The sequence below is a fragment of the Narcine bancroftii genome, chromosome 3, assembly GCF_036971445.1.
Source record: "Narcine bancroftii isolate sNarBan1 chromosome 3, sNarBan1.hap1, whole genome shotgun sequence".
NCBI classification, from domain to species: Eukaryota; Metazoa; Chordata; class Chondrichthyes; order Torpediniformes; family Narcinidae; genus Narcine; species Narcine bancroftii.
This window is the reverse complement of record NC_091471.1, coordinates 167,295,494-167,311,921: the sequence shown is the minus strand read 5'-3', so window position 1 is coordinate 167,311,921 and position 16,428 is coordinate 167,295,494. Positions and strand designations below refer to the sequence as shown.

The 16,428-nt window shown below is 39.3% G+C and overlaps 2 protein-coding genes across 8 annotated transcripts in view; one reads left to right on the top strand and one right to left on the bottom strand.

Annotated features, from left to right (window-relative positions):
• aimp1a (aminoacyl tRNA synthetase complex interacting multifunctional protein 1a) overlaps positions 1–7,393 on the bottom strand; it is a 75,751-nt gene extending 68,358 nt beyond the window's left edge. The window contains exon 1 of one of the 4 annotated variants that reach the window (XM_069925753.1): positions 7,373–7,393. In XM_069925753.1, coding sequence (XP_069781854.1) covers positions 7,373–7,374 — 2 coding nt within the window. In that variant the 5' untranslated portion in view covers positions 7,375–7,393. Of the gene's footprint in view, positions 1–2,420; positions 2,494–7,094; positions 7,157–7,177; positions 7,251–7,372 lie in introns of those variants that run through there. The other 3 variants (XM_069925756.1, XM_069925755.1, XM_069925754.1) reach the window with 3 other exon arrangements.
• Positions 2,551–16,428, top strand: part of tbck (TBC1 domain containing kinase) — a 278,142-nt gene continuing 264,264 nt past the window's right edge. For 2 of the 4 annotated variants that reach the window (XM_069925751.1, XM_069925748.1), the window contains exons 1-2: positions 7,541–7,588; positions 15,281–15,502. In XM_069925751.1, coding sequence (XP_069781852.1) covers positions 15,310–15,502 — 193 coding nt within the window. In that variant the 5' untranslated portion in view covers positions 7,541–7,588; positions 15,281–15,309. Of the gene's footprint in view, positions 2,727–7,509; positions 7,589–15,280; positions 15,503–16,428 lie in introns of those variants that run through there. The other 2 variants (XM_069925750.1, XM_069925752.1) reach the window with 2 other exon arrangements.

Here is a 16,428-nt window from a genome sequence, read left to right as displayed (position 1 = left end):
TTGCTCTTTGCTAACCTACTCAAGTTCTGCACACTATGGCCTACCATCCTCAGACAAACGATCTGGTCGAGCGTTTACACCGCCACCTGAAAGTAGCTCAGAAAGCTCAACTGCAAGGCCTGAATTGGATGCAAGAACTTCCATGGGTGCTCTTAGGCATCCGTACAACACCAAAGACCTACCAGCCTCGAGATGCTGCACAGTTTCCCAATTCACTTCACCCACAGTCCAGTGCCCTAGATGTCCTCCATAGGTTGAGGGTGCAAGCAGGTAAACAGGTCCCCCATCCACCATGCCACATCCCGCGGACCTGCAGTCCACCGACTATGCCTTTGTGCGGAGAGAACAACAAGGAACACCCCTACAGTGTACCTATGAAGGCCCATTCAAAGTGTTGCAGTGGGACAGCGTCATCTTTACACTTGTCATTGGCAGACAACAGGACAGGTTCACTATCGACTGCCTCAAGGAAGTGCACCTGCGCTTGAGCCCGCCAGCCCTGGACCCCCAAGTCAGGCGTAGAGGCCGCCCACCTAGAAACCGTGCAGTAACCTGTTCAGAGGTGGCAGCAATTCTGGGGGGGGGGGGGGGGGGGGTGGTGGAGTGTGTGGTGTAGTGCACGAAGAGACCACGTGGTTAGGTGGGCTGAATCGCCGCCCCCGTCATCTGACTCAAAATGGTGCGGGCTCTCTTTCACTCCCGAGAAGCCCGCGGTTGATGCTATGTGTGCCCAGATCTCCTTGCTTCCGGGTGGCACACTGCTGGCCAGGGACTGATGCCGCAATGTGCTGACATCATTTCCAAAAGCCGGCACACACATCATCGGAAATGGGTGTTCCCCTGCGTGCAGCACGAGGAATTCAAATAAATAGTCAGTTACTGGTTCACCCTCGCACTGTGTGGGCGTCTCTTTATTCTGTAGCACTGCTGTAGCAGACAGTACAAGACCACATCAGAGAGAATGGGTGCAGATTGGGAGATCCCTTTGCTGAGCACCTCAGATCTGTTCACCACAATAGCATAGATCTCCCAGTGGCCATCCATTTCAATTCCCCATCCCATTCCCTTGCGGATATGTCTATCCTTGGTCTCATGCACTTACAGACGGAGGCCACCTTCAAATTTGCGGAATGTACCGTTGGTGTAGGCTAATTGGATGAAAATTGGGCAGCACGGACGTGGGGTAAAATGGCCTCTTACTGTGCTGTCTGTTTAAATTTAAATACCTCATCTTCCAGATGGCAGTAACATCAATTTCTCCACTTTCTTTTAAAATCTCCCCTCTCTCATTTAGTTACCCCATCTCCTTTCCTCTAAATCTCTCTCCCCCCCCTCCCCTTTTCCCTCTTTCTCCTTTCACAGAGGCAAAATCAACTGTCAGCTTTTCTCTTTTCATATCAAATCACAACTTTTTGCATGTTGGTCTGGACTCTCCCCCCTCCTATTCTTCCACTTTTATCTCTGTCTTTATTCAGACACCTGCCTGCTTTTTGCTTATATCCTGAAGAAGGGCGCAAGCCCGAAACATCGGTAATATATTTTTACCTCCTTTGGGCACCATGAGACCAGCTGAGTTCCTCCAGTATTTACTGTTATGTATTTACTACCATCACAACATCTGAAGACTTCACAGTGTTTCACACAAATTTTGTACAACATTGCTACTTCCTAATGTAATTTGTGCAAGGCTTCACCCAGAGTCCTATATTCTCAAAGTCTGTTAATTCTTCTGTTTCATCCCAATCCTTAATTTCCATCCATGTTCTGGTGAGTTAAACTCTCACCACCCATATTAACCAATCATAAGATAGTAGCATCACTCATCCAGCATGGAAACAAACCAGTTGCACACTCCGACCCAAAATGTTCTCCCCACACTAGTCCCACTGCCTACGTTTGTCCTATAATCCTCTAAACCTGTTCTATCCACATATTAGTCGAAATATTTCTTAACAATTAAATAGTAAGTACCTGCCTCAACTAGCTCCTCCAGCAACTCTTCCCATACACCCACCAACTTTTGTATAAAAGGTTAACACTAAGGTTTCTACTAAATTTTCCCTCCTCACCTTAAACCTATGTCCTCTGGTTCTCAATTCCCTCACTCTGGGCAAAAGAATACAGAGGTTTGGTTCTATAAACCAACTATCAACATTACCAAGAATTTCCAAAGTCACATCTTCCAAATAATTTTATAAAGATTAGGTCTCATTTCAAATTTTTCATAAATTGCCAGCCTATTTTACATTTCACTAACGTTGTTCCCTTTATTCCAGATATGACCTATAATAAGGAACATAAAAACAGAAGTCATCTGATAATTAATTTAAATTTTAAATTATTTATGATGTCTATCTTTTATAACAATTAAAAAAATTCCATTAAACAGATAAAAATAATCAATCAACGTGATCTCCAACCTTCAGCAGCCTGTCTGCACCATTGGAGACAGCTTCACAAGTTAAGAGGCCTACAGTTGTTGTCATGGCACCCATTGTGGCAACATTGGTGGGGGGGGGGGGTGGTAAACATCTCAATATACAATAGAGATTTATACTTTATAACAACTCAGGACCTCTGCATATTCCATAGGAGAATAACAAGAAAAGCAAAATTCACAGCAAATAGTGCATAATCTAAAATAATTCAACAATGTTACAACAATCCATCAACCACTAACTTATTGTTCTTTGAGGGATCTTCCTGCAGTCATGTACAAAGAGCAGGTTAGTGGTTACCACAACTATTCCAGAGCCAGTGATCAAGGTTTCAAATCCAGCACTGTCTGTAAGGAGGTTATATGTTCTCCCCATGTCTGCATGGGTTTCCTCCAGGTGGTCTGGTTCCTCCCACATTCCAAAGGCACACAGGGTTAATTGGTTAATTCATCATATGGGTGTATTTTGGGCAGTACAGGCTCAAAAGGCCACAAGGGTCTGTTAGTGTGCTGCATCTCTAAATTAAAAATAATTTAAAAATAAATTTCAATAAATTACTTTTCACAAATAACCACAAGTACACTACTTAGGTTCAATTTAGAACAGGAAACATGTTAACCAACTTTTTTTTCCACTTTGGGCCTTAAATATTAACATTCGACTCACTCTTTTCCACCAGTATCACAAATAGAACAAATAAGCACAGCATCATAAAGCCCCAAACATCTCCTTTGTTTTTATTCTTGCACTACCTGTTGTATTGTAAAAAATGAAGTTTAAGTTTATTACCATCTGATTACACAAGCACAACTCAACAAAACAGCGCTCTCCAGTTCTCAGGGCAAAATATGCAGACACACAAGGCAATATGTACACAGGGCAAAAATACATCTATAAAAATTAATAAATGAATGTTGCTCAGTAAATATTAGTCTTGAATGGCTAGTGTGAACATTTCCTATGGTCGCTCACATTCTCAATTCCCGTAGGAAGTGATTTTGCAGCTTGGTGGTGCTGGCTCTGATACTCGTCTATCTCTTTCCCAATGGGAGTAATTGAAAGATTCCGTGGTGGTGGTGGGGGGGGGTGGGTAGGTGTTCTCACCAATATTGTGCACCCTCTTCACACTACAATCCTGGTAGATCACATTGATTGGTTGAGTGAGGGGGAGAAAGAAATGGAGACCTCTCTGATCCTCTCTGCCACTCTTATTATCCTATGATTGACCTCCACCCCTATTCTCTAGAGCAGGGGTTCCCAACCTTTTTGTTCCTCTGTACCCCTTGGGTATTTTTATAGATTCCCGTGTACCCCTAAAAATTAAGAATTAAAAAAAACACGACGTTGTGCAATCTGACTGCAGATAACAACACCATGTATTGTACAGTAGTGGTTATTCTCTCAGACCCAATGTACCCCCTGAAAAGTGCAAATATACCACTGGGGGTACATGTACCCCAGGTTGGGAACCCCTGCTCTACAGCAACACTGAGATGCAGTCAGCCAGGGCGTCTCAATAGAGCTCCTGTACAAGGTTGACACGATGGTAGCTTTGCCCGCTTCAGTCTTTTCAGGAAGTGCAGTCACACTTGCACCTTCTTGACAAGCAGATTTTGTGTATCCACAATAGGTTACTTGGTACGTGGACTCCAAGGAACTTGGTGCTTTCCACACACTCTACTACAGAACTGTTGATGTGCAAAGGTGGCCATTCCTGGTCCTCCTGAAATCCACGATCATCTCTTTCATCTTGTCGATGCTGAAACTTGGGTTGTTACTCTTGTACCATATTCAAGATTTTCCACCTCTTCTCTGTAATGCAAATCATCATTGTTGCTGATGAGGCTAAATAGTGCTGTGTCATCTGCAAACTTGATGACTCTGTTGGAGCTGAATCTGGCGATACAGTTGTGGGTCAGTTGCACAGCCCTGAGGTGCACTAGTGCTCAGCGTGCCAGTGCACAACATTCTGCTACTGACCTGGACAGACTGTGAACAGTCATTCCATTAGTCCAGAATCCAGTTACAAAAAGGAATGCTGAGTCCCACCAAGGACAGTATCTCCACCAGCCTTTGAGAAATGACTGTATTAAATGCTGAGAGAAATCAATGAACAGCAGCCTGGCATATGAGGAGGTGGGTCAGGATGAAGTGGAGGGACAAGGGTATATTATCATCAGTGGGACCGTTGACTTACTTGGAAAGCATTCAAAAGTATTTTTTGAAACTATATCTCAGTACATAATTATAAACTCAATATTCCTCCACTTTCAGGTGTTTCCTCCTTACATTACACAATGAAAAGCCTCCTTGCAGTCTTTCCTTCATAACTCTTGCCTCTGATCACGCTGGATAAGCGCTACATTTATTTTGGGCATAACAGGTTTCCCTGAGGGTGAAAGCACCATATTATAATGTTGGTTATGACGAGCGTGATGGAAATGCATTGACAATTACGTCACCTAGGTGAAGAGAGAAGAGCCCAGATGGGTCACCTAACTAAGGTCGCCAGTTGGGCAGATTTCATGCCCAAATAGGCTTGTTTTAGAGATCGGCTGCAGGAAATTTAGGGTGCTTGTGGATTTTGGGCTATTTTTAAGGGTGTGCTCGGTTTTTGGGTGGTACTCCATCATGAAACTATGACATCGCTGACAGAGTCACTGACAAATCATTTGAATCATCAAAAGTGAACAGTGCAATTGCAAATTCTATGAAACTTTAATTATTAATTTGAACAATCAAACCAATTTTAGCGATCTTGAAAGGCAATTGCTATTATAGCGCAAAGCTGTACTCCATCTAAAAGTATGTTTGAAAACATTGTGGGGTCATCCATAATTTATCACCTATTAGTAATTTAACATAAAGCACATTCAAATTGCAGTAAATTACACTCCCGTCACCCTGTCTGCTTTCGTCATTATTTGATCTTACCCTCCCACCCCTGCTGTCTTTTGCACCCATAGGGTACGGCAAAATCCATCAGTTGTTATTTAGCCCTCAGCCAAATGTAGGCTATTTCTGTGTATTTTTGACAGTTTCAAATTAATCTATCCACTTTTGTTAGTTAACTTTAACTATTTATTCCTTCAGCAAGGTGCATCCCTCATGGGTAAAGGGTCAAATTTTCCGAAGTGTTATTGTGAAGCTTGGAAGAGAGAAGCTGATTTTAAGAAATCGATCCAGAAAGTGTCAAGTGATGTTACAAAAGTGTACTACAAATACCAAAGACATGAATATGGAATGTTCTCCACTCCAGTAGGAGATGATATCAAGATAAAATGCTGAGATTATCTCATTGAGTAATTGAACCAGATGCTGAAAAGACTTCCATCAAATTCCAGCTGTTGGAATCTTTAGTTGATTTAGCCCATCCATCATTCTTGGTTCAAAAAGACCACCTTTGTTTAAGCTCTCATTTTTGTCAACATTTACTTGAAATGTAAATGAAAGGATATAAACAGAGTGGAGAGAGTGCAGAGAAGGTTTACCAGAATGTTGCCTGGGTTTAAGCATCTGGAGTATGGGGAGAGATTGGACAGATTGGGTCTTTATTCTTTGGAGCGTAGAAGGTTGAGAGGGGATTTGATAGAAGTATTTAAGATTATGAAAGGGATAGACAGAATGGATGTGGATAGACTATTTCTGTTAAGAGGAGGAAAGTTTAAAACAAGAGGACATGAGTTAAGAATTAAGGGGCAGAGGTTTAGAGGTAACATGAGGGGGAACTTCTTTACTCAGAGAGTGGTAACTGTGTGGAATGATCTTCCGGGAGAAATAGTGGCGGCGGAGTCAATTGTATTATTTAAGAAAAGGTTGGACAGGTATATAGATGAGACGAAGATGGAGGGTTATGGGCATTGTGCAGGGAGGTGGGATTAGAAAGGGGTGTTTGGTTCGGTGCGGACTAGAAGGGCCTAATGGCCTGTTTCCATGCTGTAATTGTTATGTTATGTTATGTTATGAAAAGAAAACCTTGGGCTGTTAGAACAACAGAGGAACAAACTTCATTTAATGTCATGGTCAAACATACATGATTTGAATGTTCAACAATTCTGGATCAATATCACCAACCATACAGATGCAGCAGATGAACATGACTTATACAAAATAGGTAATTTCACATTAATAATCTTGGCATTGCCTTTCAGCAATGCAGTCGTTGAAAGAACTTTCTCTCAGATGAACTTTATCAAAACAAAACTGAGAAACAGACTGCAACAAAAACTGCTGGAGAAAATATTAAACATTCGTCCAGAAACAATTTCAACTGTAACAGTTTCAAGCCAACTCCATCTATGTTGAGTCATTTTACATCAGGTTACGACGATAATGCACACAACTTGGATTTATAGCCTTGTTTAAGATTTTTTTTGTATCCAGTTATTAAATGCAGGATTTTTTTTGTCAATTTGTCTGCATGTAATGCAGGACTTTGTCGAGAATCTTCCATAATTAATTGAATCTTGAAATTGCAATTTTTGGCTATTTTGGGCTAGATTTTGTGACGGGTTGTACTATATAAAAAGATTTAGACATCACTACCCTTACTCTTAACACACCTGACCCCATGCGGCCAGGAGCACTCCGCGCCGTCCGTCCGCCCACCCACACCAGAATCATCCCCAACCGCTTAAACAAATGGCAACACCACACCAACACGACCACCATCGCCGCCCCACATGCCAAAGAAACGATACGCCAGGCAGGGATGACAGGACCAAAAATCCACGACTCACATCGACTCCACCAACCATTCCAGGGTCCTCGACGCAGACGTCTTTACAACCGCCTGTCTATATCTACAATTCCAATGTGGATAACTAAAATTCTACATACAAAAAAAAACTCAACCTCATCACGAACTGGAAGAAAAACACTCAATTTCACTACGAACTGGAAGGAGAAAAAAATCCATTTAATTTGCTTCTTACATGAAAATAGATCCACTTGGAAAATTGATCGAATTATATTGAAGGGCCGCGGGCACCCAAGGTCTTGGCCCCCTCGCCGACGCGATGGCGCAGAGCATTGTGGGGGATGTAGTTTGCAGAATGCCTAATTCTTGCATCGTAAATTTTAGCAGAACTACAGGTTCCAGTGTTCAACTGGAGCTCGGCGACGAAACGGTTGACAAGAAGCTACAAGCGGTAAGGATTTGGGGCTGTGATGAGGAATTTAATCTGCAAGGAAGAGGTTATGGATTTTGCATCCGCAATTTAACAATTTTAAATGGTTTTACTCGTCAAAATACCACGTCAGGCATCTGTTACTTGAATACGTTATATCTGGATTTTTCATTACACCTTGCACAATCACCTTGTTCCTTAGATTTGTACTGCATCCTTTAGACGTTAACAAATGAATGCCATTCTGCCGGTCAGGGTTCTCGTAACTGGTAGCCCTTCGTCCTCCATCACAAGATTCAGATAAAATTTAACAGAAAAGCAAAGTACTGGAAATCCTCAGTAAAAACCTACAGAGAGGAAAGCCATCAACATCGATCTATGTTCTGCACTTTTATGCATTTTCTGGATTTACTAATTTCATAACGCGGGGTGGGGTGGGGAGGGGGGACCTAGAATTAAGAGATAAAGAGCAGGTGAATAGGGATAATTTGATCCTTTATTTCAAGAATGAGACTATGGGCCAAGTGGCCTAGATTTTGATGTTTAGTCAGTTTTATCTGAAATTGCTTCCCAAACAGAAAAAAAAACAAAGTTCCGTTTTAATTTAAACCCCCAAAACTGATTCTGTTCCTATATTTTCATCGGTGCAGCTTGGGACCTTCAACTTCCTAATTTCCAAAATGAGATTTAATGCGTATTTTAACTGCAGAATTAGAATATGTTAAAAGTCCATAATAAAGACTAATTCAATTGGTCATGGGGTCTTTGTTTATGTGAATAAATTCAGTGGGTTTTGTACAGTGATTTTTTTGTACAATTGATCTGGCCTTAGAAGTTGATTGAAGGGCCTATCTTCATTGTGATTTCCTCTACCAGCAAAGCAAATTATTTCTTAAAATTACAAATGTTTTTTTAAAAAAAATTGTTTAAAATAATCTGTGATTTAGATATTTTTGTATGAATGAACAGTTGTGTAGTTTTTTTTCTGATTGTAATTATCCCCTTCCCACAATTCCCTTGAATAGGGGTGACAGTAGTTCATAAATTCACAGTTTCAACCCAGAAACAACATTGCTTACTTTGTTATGCTCTCTAGATACATCATTTAGGGATTATTCCAGATTCTTAAACTTGAGACTTTGGAGAAGGACTTGAAACTATAACCTTCCAACTCAGTGAGGATGCTGCCAACTAACTCACCATTACCACTTGCCAAAATAAGATTTCTCTGAATTTTGTAGAAAATGTCAGTCCCCAAATTGTTGCACATTGCTGTTGTTGTACTTGTCTTGCTTTACCTCACAGTGTTCTCTACTACTTTCTAGTTCCATACTGACTTCACAGCTGTTTCACAGGGGAATTTAGAGGAGGCTAGTACTAGCTTTCTGTTTGATATCCCATACATCATTTGGCTTTGTTGGATTTCTTGTGGTCTTTTCAGTGATTTTTAAATTGAGATTGGGACATCGGGTATCAGGGGAGCTATGCCATGTAAAGAAGTAGATATTTGGAATGAAGAAAGTAATGGAACTTAAGAAATAGGAGCTGGAGTTGGCCATCGAGCCCATCGAGCCTTCTCTGCCATTCCATGAGTCATGGCTGATCTGATGATAGGCTCATCTCCAATTACCTGCCTTTTCCCCATATCCTAAAATTACTGACAAAATTTATTTATGGACATCTGAAAACACTGAACATGTTTGTTACATGGATACGGCTTTCATTGTTAAGTGGATCATGCTCTTCTTTGGTTCTACATTGACAATGTTGTTGTCCATTAGAAAAAGTTGTTTCACAACAATACAACTGGACCTTTGGGTCATACCTTCCCAAGTACTTGAAACTGATGATTTATGCTCCCCACTTATAATAATTTGGATTTTCCTTCAAAAGAAATAGTTTCAGCAAAAGAGGATAAAAGGCACTGGTCAGAAAGCATCATCATGTCCTTCAGGAATACAACCTCAAGAGTAGGAGTGATTGAAAGATCTTGGAGGCAAGATGTATGTTTTACGTGTCATATTTAGTGATCCATGAATGAGTATTTTTGAATGCTTGTGAGTATAGTGTCTGCAATTAACTTTAATTTACATGATCAATAAAATAGATGGTAATAGTGAAATCCATTTTAATTCTTGAGTCAATTTTTAAAAGTCAAATGTATCCAAGTGCTTGACATCTAAGAAAGCAAAATAATAAATGAATTAGTGTTATTGCAAATCAGCGAGTTTGCAGCATGTCACAATTCATCTAAATTGCAATGGAGTGAATGGAAAGTGAAGATTGAATTCCAATCTGATGGTAATTATGAGGTCTACATTGAAATGTCAGGCTAACGGAACGAAAGTACATATTTTCAATAATACTGCACTTTTCATCACATCCGGTTGTCCTAAAGCAAATTGCAGTCAATTAAATTATTTTGAGTTGAAACCATTGTTGTAATACAGGGAGACAAAAGTTTGAGAGTGCGCAGCAAGCAGAGACTGTAAAAGCATCTAATTATGACAGTTATTCACAATTAGTTAAATGATTGAGCAATACATTTACAATTTCAAAGTTTATAACCACTTGATCTTCAGGATTTTGACCACATTACACCTTCCTGACTGGTCACTCATCTGACGGAGTATTCAAGGAGTGTCCTCGGCTCAACCGTTTTTAATAACTTCATTAATAGCATAAGTCAGAACAGGAATGTTCACTGGTGCTTGTACAATGTTCAATTCAATATATTAGTTCTTTGTAAATGAAGCAGTATGCATCCTCATAAAGCAAGACTAGACAAACATCAGGCATGGATTAGTAAAGCTGTAGGTCATATTCATGCTGTAAAGCTGCCAGGTACTGACCACCTTCAACAAGAGAGAGTCTTACCATCTACCATTTCACATTCAATGGCATTACCATTGATAGTGTGCCCTCAACCCAGAGATCACTATTGAACAGAAATTCAATTGAATCAGGCTCTAGTTTCTGTAGTTTCATCAGAAGGTCAGAGGCTGCATATTACCATGGTGAATGACTCAGTTCCTGGTGCACCATGGCTTTTCTGTATCTATAGACACAAGTCAGAAGTGGAATGGAATACTCTCTCCTTGCCTGGATGAATGCAACTCAACAACTCTCAAGAAGCTTGACACCATCCAGTATGAAGCAGCCTACTTGATTAGCACCTCCACACCACATTCAGTCCCTACACCACTGTAGACAGTGGTTGCAATGTGTACCACCTACAAAATAACTAATTACTCAGCCAGGATACTCTGGCATCTGTGAAACCTGCTCTCATTACCAACAAGAAGGTCAAGAGTAGCAGTTTTATTTGAACACCATTGCTTCCAAGTCTCATTCCATCCTGATTTTGAAATAGATAGAGAGTTCCTACCAATGCAATTGGATCGCCTTTACCAGAAAAATGTGGAAATTCAAGAAGAGAGCTTACCACCATCTGTTCAAGGACAATGTTGAATGGCAATAATGTCCGGATATTGGAAGATTTTTTTTTAAATGGTTAATCTTTGTATCATCAAGGTGTGAAGTAAGGTTGGAATATTCTTAATTTTTTAAGTAGTCCTTTGGATTTAAAGAGATTTGCTTCCATTCTAGTTTTATGGCTTATGGAAAAGGGTACTTTTAGATCAGGTTCTGTAACAAAACTGGCACTCAATGAGCAGCAATTATTCACTTCTGAAAGTTGAGAATAGCAGACTCTCTCATAGATGGGGCAGAAGGTGCCTGTAGGGATAGATGGGTGATTAGCTTGCTCCTTCCTCTATTTTTACATTGCTTCTGAGCACTCTTAAAGCATGGAGACAAAATTCTTGATACTATTTTGAATCCCCATTCTCCACTCTGAGCAGATTCTGGTCAGAGATTCCAAGCAGCCTGTGAGGGGGAATTTTTTCTTCAAGGAAGCATTGAGCACAAGTTTGAATCTTTTATCCTCTCTGTCTGATAATTTCTTCTCATGATAGAGCTTGGAATAAAGTATCTGTTTCAGGGGTCTAGAGTTAGTCTGATATCAGAACTTGTGCATGCTTGGAGGCTGAGATCCAAGTCCTTGTTGGCTCATTCACTAAAGCATGCAAGAGGATTGGTGCTACACTGAACATCTTGTAAGGCAAAGGTCCTCTCCGAAAAATCACTGCTGCACCACCTTGCCCTTGGATAATAAGACTGAAACCACTTCTCTTGGGGAAGGCAGAAGTTGACGATGAAATTCACTGATGTCTTCATGCACCAGTGCAGCTTTTGATTGACCAGGGAAAAGATTATTTCAAGATCAGGATCTGGCACAAAACTTAAATTGAAGAGAGACAACAATAATCTCTATCCCTCTACAAAGCAGACACCTCAAAGTGCTGGAAAAATATCACTCATCCTCTAAATTCAAGAGAAATATAAACAAACCAACATTGCTGTTCTCTTCAAGGCTAACATCCTGAGCATTGAGCCCCAAGTTATTACCAGTTGTCCGCTTTAGACAAGACATATTGTTCACATTCTTCTCTAATCTCTGCCTCTCTTTTGGACATAAGAGCAACAGATGGTGAGAATGTTCCTTGATATTTGATATCCATACATTGTCTCATACTGTTACTTGGGTTGTAACACTGGCATGGAATCAAAGCTTTTGTGACTTTTAGAATTAAATACTAGTTAGCTAATTAGCTTGTTCAGTTTCCTTTCAAGGCACAATTCAAATGACTTGTTCCATCTACAGACAAAATTCTTTATTGGTTTGCATTGCAAATATAAACTTCAAAGTATTCAGAGTGAATAGTGTTTTCTGATCATGTCAAGGATTTTTTTTATATTGTTCCCTTAGTGATAAGTCAAATTATCAGAATAAATTTTAAAAATGTTAAGTGAAAAGACAGTTATTAAGACTATTTCTCTTGATATTTCTATTCAATTACACCAGATGTGTGGCATGTTTATTGTCATCTACATTGTATAATATATATATCAAAATTCATACTTGCTGCAGCCAAACAAGTACTTTGAAGAAAAAAAATAACTACAATGGCATACATGAAATAACTACAAAAGAAAAAGAGATGATAAATGTTGTAATGGATTCAAATATTAGTTTTGGCTATGTGCTGGATGTAGTGCCACAACCTGATACCATCTTTATGCACTTTTTATGCACCATCTCATGATCCTTCTAGAAATAGAGCTGAGACTTAAATGTTAAATCTTCCAAGTTTTGGTTGGAATTTGTAATCTTTGTAGTTGATGATTTGATTTTGGAAAAATTACGTGATTAAAAAGATGTATCCTGGTCTGGTATGATAGCCAAATGAAGTTCATTGCAATTTTCATGAGTAAATTTTAAAAAAAAAGATGTGACCTCTAATTAATGTGATTTTGAAGCTTATTAATTTATTGAGAAAAGTGTAAGATTTTTCATCAGTGAGAGTGAACTATTGCCTTGAAATAAATACTCATTTGGAATATACTTGTATCCATGGAATTACCAGATTTATATATAGTCAATCAAATGTATATAGTTATTTTTCATTGAACAATTAGAATAATGATCCATAATCAATGAATATGTGCTTTCATTGACTAATAACACAACTGTTCCTCCTACTTGAAACTATCTGTAGCCTTAAAACATTTTTAAGGCAAGCCCTGAACCATATATTTAGTAGAGTTAAACAAGAAAGTCTGCAGATGCTGTGAGTGTAATTCTATACTCAAAAATGCTGGAGAAATTCAGCAAGTCATGCAGCATTCTTTCTGCAGCAAAGATATGTACCCAACGTTTCGGGCTTGAGCCCTTCATCAAGGTATAAGCATTAGTGGTTTCCTTTTTAATAGAACTGAATGGGCTAACTAGTTAATGGATTGGAAGATCAGGTCAAGTCAAGTTTGTTGTCATCTTATTGCACAAGTACAACCTGATGAAACAGTGTTCTCAAGTCTTTGGTGCAAAACATACAGACAGACAACCAGACATTACACACATACAGACAGCAATACATACACAGGACAAGAATTCATAAGTACAAATAAATAACTAAATATTGTTCTGTAAAGATGAAAGCCTTGGATGGTTACTGTGAGCAATTCCTTAAGTTGTTCTGCATTCTCACTGTCCATGAGAAGAAGCTGTTCCTTGGCCTGGTGGTGCTGGCACTGATACTCCTGTATCTCTTTTCCAATGCAAGCAGTTGAAAGATGCTGTGTGCAGGGTGGAAGGGGTCTCAATTATTTTGTGCATCCTCTTCAGACAACCATCCTAGTCGATCACGTCGATAGAGGGAAGAGATAGTCCTGTGATCCTCTCTGCCTCTCTTCTTGTCCTGTGATTTGACCTCCAATCCATTTCTCTGCAGCAACCTTACCACCTTGTGATGCAGTCAGCCAAGGAACTCTTGATTGAGCTCCTGTAGAAGGCTGATGTAATGATCAAACAATTTAATATTAAAGATTTATTGAAGATTTGCTTATCCAGATGAATTTTCTGACACCCCTTTGGATAATAGTAGTTTCACTACTTATTCCAATGGGCAATGATTTTATCTTTGAAAATCCACATGTAGATTCAGAACACTGAATTAATGTAGACATACAGCACGGTAACAGGCCCTCTGGCCCACGAGTCTGTGCCACCCAATTTACACCCAATTGACCTATACCCCTGGTACGTTTTCAACAGTGGGAGGAAACCGGAGCCCCCAGGGAAACCCCACGCAGGCATGGGGAGAACGTACAAAGTCCTCACAGACAGCATAGGATTGGAACCCCGCCCCCCACCCCTCCATCCTGAGCACTGGTGCTGTAGCAGCATTGTGCTAACTGCTATGTTAACTGTGCTTTCAAGGTATTTGATAACATGATTGAAATGAATTATAAAACTTTCCCTTGCTTTTTACAAATTGGAGCAGATGCCCCAAAGTTTCTCTATCAATTTGCTCTATCATAACTGTTATATATGTTGTATGACTTTTTTTATTTTAATTGTGGTTTTAAGAAGATTCAAGCACCAACACAAGATTGGGTAATTTTGTAGAAAAAGATTGAAGATTAGATGTATTAAATCATTCAGTAGTTTCTCCACAGTTTACAAATATGTTGATACGTTAATTCTCTTAAGCCTGCTCCACTGTATCGCTCAATACCTTTACCAACCAATTGCAGACAACCTCCACGTTACAGCTGTTAGAGTAACACAAATGCGGAATTCAAAAATCACTACTCAAAAATTTGAGATATAAATAAATTTCAGTCTCACAGAATTTACGTGAAGGAGAAATAAATAAATAAATGTATATTTATTTTCAATTCCTGTTTCTTGATCCATAGTTGATGTGGCTTTGCAATATGGAAAATTGCAACATGGACTATTTTGAAGAAGACACCCCTGAATAACACAGCGGTCACCCATATACATCATTATCACCTTCAAAAGTTACAGCATTACAGCACAGTGTAGATATTAAGTCCTAATTGATTTAACATCATGTTTCTACTGTAATTTGCTTGTATTTGTTTTCAATAGGGATTAGTTAGGGATTGAACATCTAAATTACAATTTATAGCTTTTAATATTTAAATAGTAGTATGATTTATTACTGTTCCACTCTATAAGGTTTGCTTGCTGCAATAAACTGTGTGTTCTAATGACTTTGGTAGCTTAAAATTACAGCTCTTATCCCATACCTAATGACTTGTTTATTCCTTGATTCTTTTCAGATATGTCATAACACTCCATTGAGAATAAAATGTTTCCCCTGAAGGATGCCCAGCTTGGAGCCTTCACGTTTTTTGCTTCTGCCCTTCCACATGACGTGTGTGGCAGTAATGGACTTCCACTCACCCCAAACTCTGTCAGAATTCTGGGACGATTCCAGATCCTCAAGGCCATCTCTCATCCCAGGCTCTGTCAGTATGTTGATATATTACGTGGCAAGCACGGTGGGTTGCTTCTCATATGGCTCATTCCATGTAAATTACCATTGGCTTTGAATCAAAGACTAAGTACCAGCAACACTGATCAAATTTTCCCTGCCATGGCTTACCTGCTGCAGAAATTCTCGCCCATGTCTTTGTTACCTCAAAGTTTTATTCCAACATAAATTGTTCCATTCAGCCTTCCACAAAGTTACCTTCCAAATTATAGCCTTTATTCTAAGTTACTTTCCCCATTCACCCAGCACTCCTGCGCTTTTTGTTCAAATTTGTTTCTTATTTAGCAGCATCTGAGTTTTATCATCAATGTGCTGAATCATGCAAGATCAGCTGTTCAACATTCACAGTAAGTCCCAGATTTGTATAAGATTCATTGATAGGCATGATGGGAAGCCAAGTTGATAACTATTTTTGTTGCTGTACTCCCAAAGGAGTTCAATTGCTGTGCCAAGACTTGTTTGGATTTTTATTATTATGCTGGGAAATTTGTCTCTGAATCTAAAACAGGCCAGACCTTGCTTTAGAACTGAGACCTCATTGATTTCAAAGGGCTGTTTAAATTTACTGATTAGGAATCAAAGTGAAAGTTCAGATCTTTTTAAAAGAGCAATGTCTTTCTTTAATTAAATGTTGCTTTTATTATTTTGTGTATATGTTTTTGATTTCTTTTAAAATATAAAATAATTTTTAATTGCAATAATTTGCATGAATTGTGATGGTTTTTAAAAGTCTCTGAATGTCAAGAGTTCAAAATTATTAAAAACAATGATGGCTTTGACAGATAGAAAATTCCATCCCCAAACTACTCTCTGTCATGGACATTTTTGGATAGAATCTACAACCTTTGCAATCTGGATCTTGCGACTGAGCCAGGAAGCCCTCCATTTTCATCCCAAGTGGTTAAAGGGAGGCAAGAATTCCAGAAGATGCTG